Consider the following 19,286-nt stretch of genomic DNA (forward strand, 5'->3'; position numbering starts at 1 on the left):
CCGTCGTGTAGATATCCTTGTGAATTAAATCATCTCTAATTAATTTATAGCTTGAATTTTTTGTTAGCAATTCAGGTGCTTCGCTTACGACTGTCTCAATGTCTTGTTGATAATCCGAAAACGCAAGTTGTTCTTTTTCTTTGATAGTTAAGATATCCTATTGCGACGGTATAAATTTTAAATATTCAAAGTTATTATCTGGAATTTGCGCGTTTTCTCGTTTAACTTATTAGTTAGATAACCTGATTTTTTGGAGATAGCTTTTAAGTCAGCCTCGTCATTTTTTTGTGTGCAACTTTTTTCGTCGTAGACTACGTTTATTTTTGTCGGGTAGATATCCAAATATTTGTTTAATTCGACCAGTGAGGCCTTTTCTGTTTTCCAAGCCGCATCGGCCTTTTTTTGCGACTTTAGTCTGCGTTTCCCGTACATACTGGACAATTTACTCTGAGGTAGCCTATTAATCCGCAATCATTGCAGAATATTTCCGTTAAAGCGTTTGTCGCGTCCGTAACCTAAATTATTTAATTCGTCCTCGTCAGGCAAGGCATCCTCTGTAAAGTCCGGTTCTGTATGTTCTACGCGTGCTGGATTTTGTTCTTGGTCTAGCTCGAGGTTAGATAATTGTTGTCTATAATATTACGCTGCGGGCGTTGTTCTCTATAAGCTAAGTCCGGTAGGAGAGAATCTTCGGCGCTCGGAGGTGGTTTGTATGTTCTCGCAATCATTAGGCCTTTCTCTTTGCGTACTGCAATAGCTTCCAGCTCTTGGAACGTGAAGATTTCGGACTTATCGATTCGGGTTTGTAATCTCGGTAGCATATTTCGGAGAGCTAGATTTATAGATTTATTTCACGGACCGGTCCTAGCGGAGGTATCATGCGATTAAACATTGCTTTGATATACGTGAGGTAGTCGGCGACTGGCTCGCGTTCGCCTTGCGTTCGGCATCGAGCGTTTTCCATAAGCGCGAACTGTAAATCTGCGTCTGAAAAACGTGCTACGACTCGTACAACTTGCTAAGATAACCCGTGAACAAAGGCAACTCCGACAAGCAAATACCCGTACACGAAAGATATCCCGCGTGACTCGCGCGCGTCTCAAGAAGCAAGGCTCAAGAAGCAACCAGATCACACACCCTTGCTCGCATTTTTCGTCTCTCACTCACTCACACGATTACGTCGCATGCGAATTCCGCAATCGCCGAACGACTTATCCTAGAATTGCCCGACCACTTTACGCCTCGTGCGTCAACGTGCCAAGTATTCACCTACGTTTTCACAAAATAACTCTACACTTCTATCACAAAAATCCTTAATCCTACGCTTCGCTTATTACTCGAGACAACATAATACTTCGACGGAACACAATACAAAGAGATAAAAAGATAAAGACAGCGATCCGGAGGTAACTAACGCGTACGCGAGATAACTTCTTCATTCACGAAACCGAATGTGGAACTGCCGTTCACTCGCAAGACGGATACGACCGGAGAAAACGGAAAACGATTCACTGACCTTAAATCCTTCTAGCTGGAACACCGGGTGAAGTTGAGGTTGAGGTACATCCGTTCGGGAGCAGTTGGGGCAGGCGAATGCCGGCTCGAGCGTTCGCGGCTCGCGGCCCTTACTCTGCTCTCCCTAGCCGCCGTACCGCGCGCGCTGATTGGTCAACATGTCGCGGCCCGACTGCCCGCTCGCTCGCAGCACTATCGGTTCACGCGCCGTTGCTGGGTCGCGCGGTCGCGCGTGCACACAGATAGCCTCGCGGACACGATGTCGGAGCAGATAGCTGCGAAATTCGAATTCTCGTAGCACACAGACAGCCTTTCACCCGCAGACAACCAAGATAACTCTTGACTGCGGAACCCGTAGTGACTCCCAATGCCCCGTCGTCAGGGCCCTTGACTAGGGCGGCATCTGTCAATTCGAACGCAAGACGCTGTAGTTTTTGTTCCTGGCGTTCGTGCGGGCGAGCTGCCATCACGCTGGTCGTGCTGCATCAGACGCTCACGTAGGTAGACCCCACGAAGGCTTGGCTCTCACTCACAAGTCGGCGACGTGCGTTTTCCTTTTCGTCCGTCGCAGCCACTGCTCCTCTCTCGTCATTCACTCAAAAAATAAACGACGCTCTTAGACACGTCCACTCTCTCATTCCCACAGGTAGCCTTGAGACACTCTACGCCGACCTCGTCAAACGTCGTTGTTACACGGCGAAATTTTGCAAAGTACCGATTTCTGTAGAGCACATTAATTGTTTATCTAAGGGGACACAACACCTTTAAAATTCGAAAAATTCTTTTTTCTTCATTGCCTATTTAAACAGGAAATTTTCCGTAGAACACGCTCTTGTAACCCGTTTATCAAAAAAAAAAAAAAAATTCCCGTAAAGTTATAGCAAAATACTCAAACAAAATTTTTATCGTTTTTTCGTAAAATTACGTATTTTTCATTTTACGTCTAATACGACTAATAATTTTAATTTTAAGTTTTACAAATTCAATCTGAATGAAATTTTTATTGTAAATGTTGAAAATACTATTTTTTGCCGTAGTATATACGTATATTATGCTCTGCATACATATTTTAGTAAATAAATTAGAGCGTATTGATGAGATTTTTTTGCGTTATTTTCTAGATGAATTTCTAGTTTCGCTTTTTATATAAGGCTCCGATGGATACGTAGAAACATTTATTTGAATTCATATATCGGGCGCCCGCGCGCCACCTGTGGGCAGGTTAGAATCAATGTGTCGGAGAAGGACAAAGCGACTGTTCTGCTGTTCTGCTAGCAGACAGCAAATATTTCAAAACACAGCTGATATAGTCCTGGGATGTGTTTTACACTGGGTTAACACAGCTGATATTTTAATTCATAAAAAAGCTGATATCTTTTGAAAGCGTTTTTAAATTAATCTAATAGTGTTTGTTGTATTTTTGGAGTTATAGCTTATAGCTTATAACCCTAAAAAGATAAAAGTTTGCGTGTGCCCATCCAGACAAGAAGTACTCTCGAGGAAGAGGCAAGAAGAGGCAAAAAAGATTTGTAGGAGTAACGAGTGATAATGAACCCGCCAACAAGTCTACTTTAAGTTTATCAAAGAAGATACAAACTTCATCAGCATAAGATACCTCTAAGATCAGCAATAAATTGATTGACATCAACATTCTATTTCTTGCGCTTGAGGAAATTTTGATTCGCAACCGATGTCATGGCAAATTTCAACTTGGCATATCCGAAGCTTAGGGATTACGATAGAAGATTGAAGTAATGTGTAGTCAGCTGACAGCGTTTAACTCATGCAGAAAAGTTGGCGTCAAGAACCATGCTTGGGTGAACAACAGAAGAGCAGTAGTTACATTTCGTGCACTTGGACTTGGACACGCTGATCATCATCTATTTTGTGGATTGATGGACTGCTTTATACCCATGGCTCAGTGTGCATGTGGTGCAATAAGCCAAAAATTCAGTGAAGTGTGTAAAAAAGTGGCTAAGGACTCTGTGAAAACTGCAATGATGGAAAAAAAGCCGCTACAGAGATTGGAGCTCCCGGACTAAACATTTTGACATTTGGAGGTTAGACTGATAATTTTCTGCAGTTTTAACTTGAAGGTTTAACATAGTAACCAAAAGAAAAGATAAGTATAAAGTGTTATCATTATCAAGGATAAAATATCCTTTTTATCAATTTTTTTATAAAAATTCATGAAATGCCTTTTTTTGTTTGCCGGTAAGAAAACCGTACAAAACCAAGAGAAATAAGTAAATATACCCCATAATCGCTAAAAGTCAAGGTCTATGTGTGTGAAACATAAAAAACTTGGCCCCAAAGGATTTGGTAAGCACTTATTTAGGTTACACTTTCAACAATTTTCATAAAATTTAAAGTTGATTTTCTCTAAATGTTGTTTTTACTGATTTCAGCTCACTGTCCGTAAGATTCCAAGTGAACGCATGGTTTTTTCGGACGCAAATTCAAGAAGAATACTTTGTACACCTGTAGTTCTGGTATGAATGCAGAAATTTTGATTCAAATGTTTAGAAAATGTTTTATATACATAAATGTTCCAGAATAAGCGAAAAAAAAATTCAGTTTTTTATCGCCAAATCATTTCTAAACATTTAAATTAAAATCCCTGCATTTATACCGAAACTGCAAGTGTGCAAAGTATCCTTCTTGAGTTTGTGCCCAAAAGAATGGTTGGTTCACTTGGAAACCTACGGACAGTAAAAAAGTTCACAAATTCTTGCACCGAGTGCCACAATGGGCCAGCAAGAATAATAAAAGTTTCAGCATGATAAAATCAAAGGTATTTATGCTAAATATATCTATAAAAATTTTTAAATTATTTACTTAAAATTTATGAATTTTTTTCAGAGTTCTTTTTTTCAGGGGTTAAAGGTGTTGTGTCCCCTTAACCGAGTCAATTTTAATCTCGTTGCACCTATGATTATAGTTTTTACGATAGGCAAAGTCACAATGTTTTTAAATCTTTCTAAATTGGAATTGTGAAACTTTTCAGAAATACATGTAACTTGACTACCGGTGTCAATTAAGGCTTTTACTGGAATATTATTGATTTTAATCGTAATTTCCGGGCAGGCACAAATTTCGTTGTTTTTAGTGTTATCGTCAGATTCATATAATAAATCATTTCGATGATTGTTAAAAATCGTGAATTTTGGAATTTGTTTATTAGTTGTTTCTTGTGTATTTGAAATTTTATTTATACTATTTTTCGAGGCACAAGAAACAACTTTTATTGGTTTTTTAAAAAACCAGTGTCTTTTAAGCAATCATTTAAAGAATCGTCCAATGAAAAGTTAACCGTAGGAGGTTTAGAACTTATTGTTTTGGGTTTTGTACCCTTTCTTTAGAAGGGGCCTTTGTTGTGTTACTCGCTCTCGCCTCAATTGCATTCAACGTTTGTGTTTGAGGAGGTTTCTTTTGGAAATTTTTATTTTTAAAATTCGCTTGTTGATTTGTAGGTTTTCGTTATTGATAATTGCCAGGCGCTTCTGCTTTTGAATCATCAGGATTTGATTTTTTTTTTAAATATGGATTGTCTTTGACTGTGACCGTTGTCTTTAAATGCAAGTAATTCGAAAAATTTATCTTGAGTAGTAATATTTTGTGATTTTACGGTGAACCGAATATCCCAGTCGAAATAGTTTGAGATTTTTCGTACAAGCTCGGCTTCCGAGAAATTTCGTTCTAAGTCTTGTGCGAATCCCCAGACGTACGTAGCATATTCGAGATGAGAGTATTTTGAACCAATATTATATCGGTTGTACTCTACTTTGCGAGACCACACGTGTTGAATATCCTCACTCCAAAATCGTGCTTTAAATTTTCTCTCAAAATCTGATATAGTATTAATTGTTTGCTGTGCGATGTCAAACCACGAAGAAGCTATGTTTTCTAATGTTTGGCTAATTATTACGTTTATTTCATCGCCGTCTACATTTAAAATGTCTATGTATCTTTTGAGGTCGCGTAAATATCGTATAAGTTTTTCTTTGCCATCAGCTTTGAACGTTGGCGGTTTTAACTTAAGAGATTTCAATGCGAGACTTAGAGTTGTATAATGCTATCATGAGTAATTTCGTGACTTGAGGAGCGAATTTTGTTAATTTTACTTGTTAAGGTTTGAAATTCTTCTGAAAAGGATGTGTTAGAATTTTCTATGTCTGCTTTTAAATTTTGTAAAGATTCGTCGCATTTAAGAAGTGCGTTATTATATGTTGTGTGTTCTACCTTAAGAACTTTGATACGCGTTGCGTTCGATTTAGTTATTTGTAATAAATTTTGACTTGTATTCGTCAAAGCAGTTAATTTTGTGTTTATGTCTTGTTTCATATTTGTTAATAGTACCTCTGCCTCTTCCTCATGTTTTCTATAGCCATATTTATTAAGGCTTTCAAGTTTGCCGAAGGGCTTGTTTCCGATTGAGCCTCAAGTCGAACTTCGGAGAATTTAAGGCCTACTCTACTATCGATAGAATTTTCAACGTCCTCTCTAAATTTTTCTAAATCATCGTTATCTGGCATGTTAATTATGCTAGAATCTATTTCATCAACATTTATTCTAAGTGTATCATAGTTTATGTTTAGAGCAGTAAATTTCAGACCGTTTTGTTCAACTTGTTCGTGTGTATCTTTTTGTTTTTTATTGAAATCATTGACGATCTCCGACGTTTCGTCCGATTTTTCTAAAAGGTATTTTAACGCTTCATAGACCTTACGTGCCCAGTTGACGTTTAACGAGGGATCGTCAATCATAGACTGATTCGCGTCGTCTGTAGTGAGAACTGCGTTAAGCGTATCATTTAATTGTGATTTTAATGTGTTCGCGAAAGCGCTTCGTGTAACAACACCGCTCTTTCTAAGCGTGCTAGAGAATATGTTCTTCCCCGCGTCTGCTATTTTGTGTTAGTCTGAATTATTTGTGACTGCGTAAACTAGCGAGTCACACGTATCGTAATGTACTATTTTCACAAAATATGCCCGAATCAATCGAAAATATATTTTTAAAAAATATTCCTAAAATATTTTTCAATATCTCCCTTACAATATTTACAATCACATATTTTAAAAATATTTTATAAATATGTAGGTATATATTTTATAAAAATGTTTATTTTACAGTTTTAAACTGTTTTTAAAAATGTTTCTAAAATATTTTAAAATATAAAAATCTTTTGAAATATTATGTGCTATTAGGGTAGTAACTACTATGGTAATTTCTTTTTTAATCTTATTGTTTGGTAAATATTTTAGTAGTTACTATAGTAATTACTTTTTTTGTAAATTTGGTTGATTAGAAAAAAAGTATTTACTTTAGTAATTACTATTTCTAAAAATTGCACGTTACAATTCGCAGTTCTTACAGTGTGAAGATTGATGCATAAAAAAAAGAAGTTTAGAACAGATAATTTTGACGCAAGTAATATTCATTTATCCTAGTTGTAAACATGTTTATCTTTAAGGTTAAACGATATTGTAAAAACTAAAAATGAAGTGGTCCAATTTAGTAATGCATAACATGATTCATGTTTACGCAGAGTGTAGGTACAATAGCCGTGCTGCGGAGAGGTTATTTCGAAAACTATATCCCCAAACGGAAATTTTTCCTCGAGAAGATAAGTTTAGAAGTTCGGATCGTCGATGACAAACGACAGACTCTTTTTACCCTGCTAAGCGTCAAGGTAAACAACATAAAATTATGATTTATGATACTTTAATGGACATCTGAGGAATAACTCCCTAATTTGGTGGCCGCTTTAAAAACCTCATAACTCAGTAAAAGCTTCAAAAATCACCTAAGTTAGGCATGACTTTAAGTATTCCTACTAAATCGACCGATTCATTTTATCAGAATTAGGTGTAGTTTTTGAAGTTCTCACTGATTTAGGACATTTTCGGAGTGGTAGTCGAGTTAAAGTGTTATTCCTCTTAGGTGTCGATATAAGTTAGATAATTTTAGTCAATTTATTGATACTTATCTATTTATAAAAATCAATATATTCACATCCAATTCCCTATGATATTTAAGTTGCCCGAATTCTTAGCAATTAATAGTAGTCATCTAAATCAGCATGTTAATTAGAAGTAGATTGTGAGTATATTATGCTCGTTCATGTGCATCATAATAATATTTGCAAGCTAATTCAATATCCTAAGGAAAAGAAATCTTATAAAGCGTTAAGTGATTTTTTTTTGTATTCTACGTGTTTTGTGTTTGTCATATTGTTTCAATTATTTTTAGTTTCTAGGAAAATAATATGTTTTTTTTACTATTTTTTTATAATTATAGTTATGAACAAATGTTATTCTTTTAATAGGACAATTGCTAAGTGTCTGTACAGTGGAGATGCAACTGGCAGTGCTGGGCAGTGTTAGACAAGATCAACATATGAGTATTAGCAAATTAGCGACACGTCATAACATTAGTAAATCATCCGTACATAGGATTCTGAAACTGTACAAATTCTACCTTTATCAAATGATCTTAGTACAAAAACTAGGGGAAGATGATTTTGAACGTCGTTCAGATTATTGTTATTGGATTATTATAAGAGTTCGAGATGACCCTCAATTTATAGAAAATATTCTTTTTACGGATGAATGTAAATTTACAGTAATCGAGTAATTTGCACTCAAAACATGCGATATTGGGCTCAGGTAAAACGATATGATGTTGTTATTTGTAGGACAAATGTAACCACCCTCCCACGCTTTCTTATAAAGACTCTAAAGCACTTATTTACTTGTGAATAAATATGAAGAAATACTTTTAATAGTTTTTTTTTTAATCATACACCGCCTAAAATTTATTGCACTAATTTATATTATTTGATAAATAACAAATATGTTTATGTATGGGTTATACTTACAGGTAAATTCGAAATGGATGGTCGATACTGTAAGAAACCAAAATAAATTCTCAGTAAACGTCTGGGCTGGAACTTATAATGATCGAGTCATTGGTCCTTATTTATTAGACGACAATGAAACTGCAGAAACGTATGCTCTATTTATTGAAGAAGATTTAAGAAATTACTTTTGGATTCTGGAGTCACAGCAGGAAAAATTAATCGAATGTAGTTTATGTATGATGGACACCCCGCACATACGTCACGTATTGGGTTAGAAAGTGTGAAACTATTTTTTGGACAACGTATAATTAGCATTAGGTCGCAACATGAGTGGCCACCAATATTGTCAGATTTGGTGGCCACTCATGTTGTCAGACACTATGCGATTTTTTTCTTTGAAGTTACGTAAAAGAGGTAATCAACTTAGCTTAGCTCACAGGTTTAAACTCTACCTTTGAGATTATAATTTGTCTCAAATAATCAATCTTTTTTACTTACTAAAAAAAAGTTCCTTATGATTTATCGAGTAATTTTGTCGGATAGTATTTATAAAAATGATTATAGTAAAACATTCCATTAAGTTCATTTTATAGTGACTTTTTTTACAAAATAGAATTTAAGTTTAAGTCCGGTCAGTACTAATATTCTTAATCGTAAACTTATGATAACTAATAAAAACCACTTTGTGATCCGTCTGCCTGTTCTTTTCGCTCGATTTTTCCTGAAGTATTACAACTTGTTAGAAGAGAAATTGTGAACAGAGCAATTACTTGCGCTGAACGTAATAGATCATTTCGAACAGCTGATTGAATAAAAAGATATTGATGTGTCATAATAACAAATGAAATATACGCATTGTATATATTTGTTCAAAATTTATTTGAAGTCATTTATTGATTGCATAAATTTGTAATGTGGTTTGAAAGTGCATTCCATGACTAGGTTGTCAAGTCGCCGCGATAACGCATCACCTCATATGATTTGATAACTTTGTAGTCTGCCCAACACTCAGCGTGCCACAGCTCTACATGTAAGTAAATCTAGTTCTGAATCAATATAAATATTTTTTTATAACACACGCACGACTTTCGCGTTTTCTAGACCTAAAAGAAGATACGAAAGTTGCCGTTTTTCGACTGACGAGTTGAAAGCAATTTGGAAAATTAGACGCGCACATTTTTACAATTTTATTATCTATTATCTCCAAAATGTAACTTACGCAAATTATAAGAATTGTCAAAGCATTTAGAGGTATTAAAATAAAGCGTTTGAGCTTAATAACTGGAAATTTCTGTTGTTCAGAGACTCTGAGAACATTATAGCGTACTCGTGCTCTTTCTTACTCATAAACGCTTTCGGCTACGTAAAATTTTGAAAAATGACCATCACCTTATTTTATCACAAATAATATCTTCTGTATAATTCATTATCATAACGATATTATTGATTAGATATTATTCGGGTTTGTGTGAGAATGGCAAAGAAAATCTTGAAGGAACCGGCAGCAAAGAAAGACGTTTTATCCTCTGAAATCGAGGATTAAATACAATTTATGCGTAATTTATACTTTATGCGTAATTTATACTTTATGCGTAGTATGATAAAAAGTTATGCACCACGAGAGTAAGGTGGACAAGCAGGCACAGCGTGAATATCGCCCTTGCTTAGGTCGAGTGGCAACTATATTATACAGCGCGTACTTTTCTCCATTTTACTCACTAAATGTATAATTTACAATTTTTTATTCGCATATTCGAAATACAAGCGCAAAAAGCCTTTTCTCTTTGATGCACACCGTATTTGTTCTAAAACATGTCAATTTTTAGACCAAATTATAGACGTTCAACATACGCCTACATACTTATACGTTGTATAGATAAGTCTTAAGATTGGCTACTGCTTTTTTCTCACCTGTCAGTATGCTTTTCAACTTTCTTAGGCAACTCATTAACTACTTCTTTGATCGACTGCGACTTAATAGACTCTGGTTTAGTGTTATCAGCTTCAATAGTTGCTGTATACGCATGTGGCTTAATCAATGGGATACTGTCGTTCTCTTCCGATTTATTGGTAACTACTTCTTTGATCGACTGCGACTTAATAGACTTTAGTTTATTCTTATTAGTTTGAATAGTTGCTGTATATGTATGTGGCTCAATCAATGGAATACTGTCGTTCTCTTCCAAATCATCGGGCACTTTTAACTCAATATGTTTAAAATTAGATATGCTCGATTTCGAGTCGATTGCATTTAAATGTTTTGTACCTTTGGCTTCGTTTGGAAACATTTTGAAGCTCATCTCATTTCCATTTGAGAAAACTTCAACTGCAAATTTTATAATTTAACGGAATACAAAATAATATTTTGTTGTAAAACAACATAACAAAGTCTCAGAGAAGCCACTAGCATAGGTATAAAAAGCCATTATAAATTGGACTTATCTCGTTTTGCTTCGGAGCCACAAATGTCTATTTATAATTTATTAATTAATACTTGGAAAAAATAAATAAGGGGAATATTGTTGAGTTATAAAATACAATATAATATGTAGATTTTAATTTATTTTTGACAAGAATAAAGGCGTTACGGACACGTGCCTGCGCTTATCTGCTTCTAGGATAGTAAACTATAGTGATATCGCGAGATTTCTACTTTACGTTTGACTTTACGTTCGCTTTAGGTAAACTATTTTTTGGATGTACGGTCAAACCGAAAAAAAAGAAGAAATATTTTTTTTCAGTAATTTATGTGTGTATTTATAACGATCATTTAAGAAATACCTTTAATATTAGATTGTTCATTAGACTCAGGTGTAAAATTCTGTTTAGTAACATCATCTTCGCCGTTATGTTCAGTCAAAGACGTAAACTTTAAATCATCTGAAACTAAAAATGGAAAATATTGTGTATGTATAAAGAAAACAGCACAGATGTTCACTCAAAGATAGGTTTATTTAGAATGACAGTTATTATTTACAATCAATAATATGAAGTTGCATGAAAAACAATAGAACTTAAAAGAACGTTAATTGAAATATACTACATTTCCTCTCTCCTTTATAAAAATTTCTTCAATTATCAAGGTGAAGAGTAAATAGTTCGTGATTTGCGTATCCGAGATAATCGTCGAATCGCGGTGTGTTTGGAATGAAAAATGACTGTTCTTGAGGTAAACGTTTGAAACGAAAATTCTTCTTAAAAAGTTGCAGAGGTAGATGGATTTTAGAATAAATCATTTACAATAGGTGGAAAAGATGCATGAGATGTTGAGGATTGTGCTTCCGCTGTAGTCGTAGACATCTCAACACTTGACGTTGGAAGATTTTGAAATTAAAGATTCTTGAGTTGACGTAGCTTGTATAGTCAGTGATTCTTTAAACGATACAGTCTGAGAATTCGGAAGAGCCTTATATGATGGTGTAATTACTTCAGTATTTACTTCCTGTTGTGCACTCATAGATCTTGGAGTTACGTTATTTTTGCAAAATCGAGTACGACGTCGTGTGCTTGTAGTGGAAAGCGTTGTCAGATTAGCACCAATTTTATCTTCAAAAAATGTTACTCTTTCTGGTTTCTTTCTTGTTTCTTCCTCTTCTTCTGATTTCTTTGTAAAAGCACGAATTTGATCGACGTGTCGTTTATACTTTTTTCCATGTAACTGATTTCATAATGCAGATCTCCTAAACGAGAATTGATTTGTCCTAGAATCCATTTATCTAATTTTAGATTACCGGAAAGAAAATAAACATCAAGTGGTTTAAATTCTCGGTATGTATTGATAAAATCAGCTTGATGTTTCTCAGAAATCTTCTCGTTAATAGATTCGGGTCGAACAAGATCTAATCGTGTGCGAATGTTTCGTTTTAAAAATAGTAAAGAAGGTGGTTGTCCAGTAGTTGAATGAGGAGCTTTTTTATATTGTCTCAAGATCCCATTCAAGTTCCGTTGTAAAGAACCTTGTGTCGTATCCACTTTAAGTAAGGCTCTTTTTGTTATACCCACGCATTTTTCTGCTTGACCACTTGTCGAATGGTGATAAGGAGCAGTAAGTTTGTGATATTTCACTCCACTTAACTTAAGAAATGTTTCAAACTCATCTGAAACAAATTGACGGCCATTATCTGAAACAACAATGCCAGGTACACCATAAGTAGCGAATAACTGATCGAGAATATATATTGTAGCATCCGTGATAACTAGAAGCATCTTACCAGCTACTGGTCCAGCGTAGTCTATATGGATACGTTCCCATGGGCCTTTAAGATATTCCCAATGATATGTGTTGAATTTAGAAGAAGCATGAGTATGCTTGGCACACTCAGCACAAGATTTAGAAATAAGTTCAATATCTGCATAAATTCCTGGTCAGTTAACAAATGATCGTGCTAAACCTTTAATTTTGACGATGCTTGAATGCGCCGAATAAATGTCGTTTAAAATTGCTTGACGAAGAGACGATGGAATCACAACTCAATGTTCAAAAATCAAGCAATTTGAAGATAGACCATAAGAAGACTCAGGCGCTTTGTATCCATGACGAGATAGATCTTAACCAGCTTCAAATAGTTGAATAATTTTTTTTTGCTCTGCTCGTACAGGAAACTGATTAATCTGGTTGATAATAAATGTCTCAAAATAATCAAGTTCTGTAATTTCTTGAATAGCGTCAACCGTTGATGGAAGCGGAGCACGTTAACAATATACTGCATTTACATTAACTTTAGTTGGTTTGAACTTGATATCGTAGTTAAAATGAGTAAGTAATCAGCATAATTAGCCATTCGACTGATACAAAGAATAGGAAGTGATTTTTCAGGATGAAAAATCTGTGTCAATGGTTTGTGATCTGTATACAGTGTAAAATGACGAGCGTATAAATAATTGAGAAATTTTTGACAAGCTCAAACAATAGCTAAAGCTTCTTTGTCGATTTGAGGATATCGTTGTTCAGTAGCAGTTAATGTACGGCTCGCATAAGCAATTGGCCTTTTGATTCCGTTGCTAAGTTTATGTGATAAAACAACTCCAAGTCCTACTTTGCTTGCATCAGTGGCGAGTATAAGAGGTAAGGATGGATCGTATGGCATCAAGACTTAAGAAGAAATGAAAATATTTCTGAGCTCTTCGTATGCTTTATCAGCAGTTGGCGACCATTAAAAAGATGATGTAAGAAGCATGTCTTGAAATGGTCGAGTTTTTGTAGCTAAATCAGGAATAAATGAATTGTAGTACGTAGCATCAGCAATAAACAATTCTAGTTCTTGAAGTGTAGAAGGTTTAGGTGCATCACGAATTGCCTTGATGTGTGAATCAGATTTATGAATACCTTGTGTATCTAGTATATTGCCCAAAAATTTTACAGAATTTGTAGCGATAACACATTTACGTCGACTGAGATGAACACCATTTTCAAGAAGACGGATCAAACACGTTCCCAAAATAATCAACAATTCTTCAAAAGTTTCAGACCATACAATGATGTCGTCGAAAAAATGTTCAACGTTTTTTAGACCTTGCAAGATTTCTTGTAATCGACGTTGCCAAATTGCAAGAACATTAGCTGCGCCGTAAACAGCTCGTGTAGGACGAACCAACCCATGTGTAGGAGTATTGAGTCAAAGCATGGCTGTACTCGTCATCAACAGGAAGATGTAATATCAAGATGGGCGTAAATTTTAGCTCCTTTTACTTTGTTGAAGATGTCACTAGGTTTTGGAATAAGGCATTCATCTATTACTATACGTGGATTCAATGTAAGTTTATAATTGCCAGTTATACGAATATCACCATTTTTTTTTTAATAACGACGTGTGTAGACGAAGCTACTCGGAAAAATCGACTTTTTTGTAAAATCCAGACGCATGTTTAGCGTCAACTGTTTTAGAATACTTGTCACGCAACGCATTTGCTATATCTTGAGCACGAGCAAAAACAGGAAAAGTTAGAAAGTGCATTAACCTCGATTAGAGAAAAGAGTTTAGTCCAATCAATTTCGTAACTGAATTGTGCGATCCATTCACGACCAAATAAGGAATCGTAAGAGCCTTGAATAACGTAGATTGGAAGTTAATGAGATGTAGAACCAAATGATACATTAACAGAGCAAGTACCGATGCAGTTGAGGCGATGTTGCGAGTAACTCATGAATTTCTTAGAAGTTGGCTGCAATTGAAAATTGGGTTTGAGGTTACGAAGTGTATCGTTACCTATGAAACCATACGGTGCACCAGAATCTAATTCCATATTTAATTTGTGGCCTTCAATGAGTACTTGAAGTATTTTCTTACTAGAAGAATCAATAACGTAAATTTCTTTGACTGCGTTGAAACATTTCAATGCATGTATTTGTTGTGCAGGCTCTTCAGAACTTTGTATTTGAGAAGTACAAAGTGAAGATGAAGCTCTGCAAACTTTCGCTATGTGACCATGTTTTTTGCATTTATGACACTCAGAAGTACGAAATGGACACTTACTGTGATTGTGACGTTCTCCGCATCCATAACAAGCGTACTGACCTTGTTGTTCACTGATCTTGCTTCCGAGATGCACTGCGCGATGTATGCGTAGCATTCCGTTTATGCTTGAAATGCGTCGTTAAATAAGATGCATGCAGTGCATGTATCTTATTGAAAGTAGAGGTAACCTCATCCGCTGTTTGACGAGTTGACTCAAATGTATGTGCTATTTTGTAAGCGTCCTTGAATGTAGTAGGTTTCTTTGCGATTATTTAGTCGCGCATGTCACGATCGGTGAGACCATGTAGGAGCTGCTCAATCAGCATCCTGTCGAAAAATGTGTCGTATTCGGAGAACGTAGCTCCTTGTTTTAATCGTAGTGAGAAATTAGCAATGGATTCATTTTGTAGCTGTAATTTGTCAAAACTTAACACTTTCTGCATATTCATTGTTCTCGACGTCAAAATGTGCAATTAAAACAGTGCAAATTTGTTGATACGTACGACTTTCTAGTGTATCAGGAGCCACACGAATTTTCAGAGCATTATTAAGTTCTGCACCCATATATTCTCGAGCAAAATTACCATATTCTTCTTCCGAAATTTTACTTAGTTGTAATGCCTTCTCGAATCTCTTGAAATAATCGTCGACTGTCGTTCCGTCGGACGAACGATATTCTTGATACTTGAACGGAGGAGCTTTGGGTTGAGCTTGAGAAGTAGATTCAGGCTGGTTTATAACAGGAGTGGTAACTTGTGGAATAGCAATCCTCAGAGCATCCGCCAACGCCTTCGTCACAGCAGTAATCAATGCAGTAGAAGGTTCCTCTACGTCTGACATGGTAAAGTTGACTTCGTAATGAAAATACGCACTTTTCACTATTTCTCTCTGCGTGTTATTATAGTAGAATTTTGGAAATCAAGTAATTGGCGTATTTTCGAAGCCAATTCTGACACCAAAATATTGTGTATGTATAAAGAAAACTGCACAGATGTTCACTCAAAGATAGGTTTATTTAGAATGACAGTTATTATTTACAATCAATAATATGAAGTTGCATGAAAAACAATCGAATTTAAAAGAACGTTAATTGAAATATACTACAGAAAAACATAAGTAACAAAAAATTTAGATACTCGAACGTTCATTGTATACATTATATTATCAAGATCACTTAAATTCAATACAACATTTGGTTTAGGTGGTTCATAAACTCTCAAACTTTTCTGATTTCGAGAAAATTTCGAAAATATCATAGTAAATGTACTTTTTTACCAACGCTCGTTGATTTTGAACTCGTACCAGGATCTTCATTTTCTTTCATCTCTATGGATGAAGAGGATTTCGGAGCTGTACAAAAAGCAAATAAAATGCAGTATAACTATGAAACACAATAAACAGAAAATATAACAAAAAGAAAACTCACTTTATAGGCTTAAACTGACTCGGTGATTGTGATCACTGATCTCTTTCCCAATAGGCGGAAAAATCAAATCTTTCTCATTATAATGAAATTTTACGAGTTGATCAACGGTTCTCTAAAAAATATAATAAACACGTAGACAAACACTAAAAACTAGATGTTAACACAAAAAATAACTATAACCTTGTATGGACATAGATACTGACGATATTTTCAACAATTTATATTCTCTATATAAATAAAACTTGGGTTTTCCTTACTTGGTACTGTACAGTCGAATTTGCATTAAATTTTTGAGAAATCCCAGCCCTTACCTCTTCTTTAGCATCCCCACAGGCTTTACTTTTGCTTTTATTATTGACTATAGGATAGGCTCTTATCAGTTCAATGAGCCTAACTTTATGACTTATCGTCAAATTTCTCTGAATTGTTTTTTATGTCTTCGGCATTTTCGCATCTAAACGATAATTCACTCTCGGTCGCGATGTTTAGGTTAATAGGTAGTCAAACGATATGTTGTTGTTTTTTTCGTAGAAAATGTGAAACCATCAACATAACTAAATAATATAGATCGATAAGACAGAATTTTTAGAAATAGTAAGTACTGAAGTAAATACTTTTTTTCTAATCAACCAAATTTACAAAAAAAGTAATTACCATAGTAACTACTAAAATATTTACCAAACAAAAAGATGTATGTATATCATTAGAATATCATCTTCTTTAAATTTTCCTTGGAGCTATGAACATTTATACCTAACATCAACCAAGCGACCTTAGGAGTGAGGTGACCCTGCTAGTTACGAAATTGAAGGGAATAAGTTAAAATTTTTTTTTAGTGACATTAAGTAATAGAACTTTCAAATTTACCGTGCTAAAAAATGAATTGTCCCTGTTTACCCACTATAACACTGGGTGCAATGTTTTGAGAATTTTTTTACTATAGGGATTTTTATTTAAATGCGTAGAAAATGTTTGGCCATAAAAATACTGGATTTTTTCTTTTTCTGCTTATTGTGTATAAAAAAAAATCATCTTTGTGTATAAAAAATGTTCTAAACATTTAAATTAATATCACTGCATCCATACCAAAACTACAGGTGTACGAAGTATCCTCGTAAAATTTTAGCCCGAAAAAACCACTTGGAATCTTACGGACAGTGACAAAATTCAAAAATCATCGCGCCAAACTAACGAAAAAGAAAAAATGTTCGCGAGGCAAAAAAAAACGAAAAACGCACGCTAAATTTTGTTTTTTGCCCGCGGGTCTAAAAAAGTTACTTTAGTCCCGCTTAATAAGTCAGAAAAACGCGAAAATCGTGCTTCTGTTACAAAAAGTGTTTTTTGTAAAACTAGCATGATTCTAGCGTTTTTCGTACCTATTAAGTGGGTGCAAAATACCATTTTTTTACCAGCAAGCAAAAAAAATTACAGCATGCGTTTTTTATTTTTTAAAAATATTTTAAAGCAAATGGTCAATAGTTCACATCAAATATATGTATATATGTGTGTGTATATGATTATGTACATATGTGTGTGTGCGTGTGTGTAAACATGAAAACCAGTAAATGTGTTACAAAAAATGTTGTATGCACCAAGGGCTAAGCTGGCTTTTTAGCCTCGTGTGGTTGCAGTACTCGACTTGTACTGCAAACTTCACACTCGGCCTCAAAAAGCCCACTTTACGCCCTTGGTACACAATATAATATTTTGCTTCCTAAAATGACCTTTTTGCCTGTCGGTCAAAAAAGAGTTACTTTAGTCTTGATTAATAGATACGAAAAATGCGTGAATCGTTCGTATCTTACAGAATAAACGTTTTTTTAATTTAAAATACTGATTTTTTAAGGTTTCAAATATGCAACAAAACAATGGTAAAGAATCTTTAAAGTCAGATTTAATTTTACTCGCAGCATGTCCTTAAGAGGAAAAATAGAATTTTATATTTTTTTAAATACATTTAAAATTGTTTAAGAATTTTATAATACTATTTAATAAATTTTGTTGTAATGTAAAACCGCTGCCAATTTATTGGCACGTAGCTTCCTCCAACTAAATTCGTAGTTCCAATAAATAAAATATTGATTGAATATACAGTATGTTAATGCTTTTATGATTGTTTTTAAATAAATAATTCACACACGCAAAAAGGCTAAAATCTGTGTCGAGACGCAAAAGGGCAATCGTATGCTCTGCTGTAGTATATATTATAACAGCGAGGAATAAGCTCAGTGCTCCCTATAGCTATAGATATTGTCACCGATGTTAAATTCGTCGTTGTTTCTTGTTATTCCTCTAAATCTATTTGGCATATCAAATTTTATTGATATTGACAAAGTAGTTCCAGAAATATTACAGTATACATTCACACACACATACACATCCATACGGACATTTTATAAAAATACGTTTTTTAAACTTCTAACACACCAAAAAGTATTTTCTAGAAGTTTTGACGAAACTCAAAATTTTACTATTACAAAGCTTCCTCTAGGAGGAAGCAAAAATGCAAAACAATGTTAATACGTATCATATACCAGGTACAATTTGTCTTTAAAGGCCAAAATTCAGAATTCGCAATTATCTGCTTCCACCGGCTTTCTTTACGGAAAAAAAATCTGCAGCTGAATCTGCAGCTAAAGCTACTGTTTAACATATACATTTTCTGCATACTTATTACATTCTATCTCTTTACTCTCGGTGAATTTTTCGCGCCTGCTGTATCAGACTTCTGTTTAAATAATAATAATATAAATTATGTTAGAATAAAAAAAAAGAGTTTCCGTGTATCCGCTACCATACAAATGATAATTCGGAATACGGAGCAGCGGAAAAAATTACGTCGGAAATGACATTTCAAGTTTGCCTTAGTGACCTTGAGAAGGTCAACTGAAGGTCAAATAAGAAGTATCAGCCTAAGATTTTCCTTTCAATTTTTTCGTAGACTTATCATTTTGTTATTGTAATAAACATTAAGAGAATAATTGACTTAAAATGTGATTATGCTTTGCTGACTTTAAAGCCATTTTGT

General features: G+C 34.7%; 1 protein-coding gene across 27 annotated transcripts in view; it reads right to left on the bottom strand.

The window, feature by feature from the left end:
• The window catches only part of LOC100118566 (coiled-coil domain-containing protein AGAP005037), a 1,551,999-nt gene that overhangs the window by 308,070 nt on the left and 1,224,643 nt on the right, over nt 1-19,286 (bottom strand). Inside the window, exons 21-22 of one of the 27 annotated variants that reach the window (XM_031921036.2) lie at nt 16,259-16,370; nt 15,827-16,182 (exon numbers count right to left, since the gene is read on the bottom strand). The exons of 25 other annotated variants lie outside the window; for them this stretch is intronic. In XM_031921036.2, the coding sequence (XP_031776896.1) occupies nt 16,260-16,370 (111 nt within the window). In that variant the 3' untranslated portion in view covers nt 15,827-16,182; nt 16,259. Of the gene's footprint in view, nt 1-8,395; nt 8,533-15,826; nt 16,183-16,258; nt 16,371-19,286 lie in introns of those variants that run through there. One more of the 27 variants, XM_031921054.2, reaches the window with a different exon arrangement.

The sequence above is a fragment of the Nasonia vitripennis genome (genome assembly GCF_009193385.2).
Source record: "Nasonia vitripennis strain AsymCx chromosome 1 unlocalized genomic scaffold, Nvit_psr_1.1 chr1_random0005, whole genome shotgun sequence".
In the NCBI taxonomy this organism is placed as follows: Eukaryota; Metazoa; Arthropoda; class Insecta; order Hymenoptera; family Pteromalidae; genus Nasonia; species Nasonia vitripennis.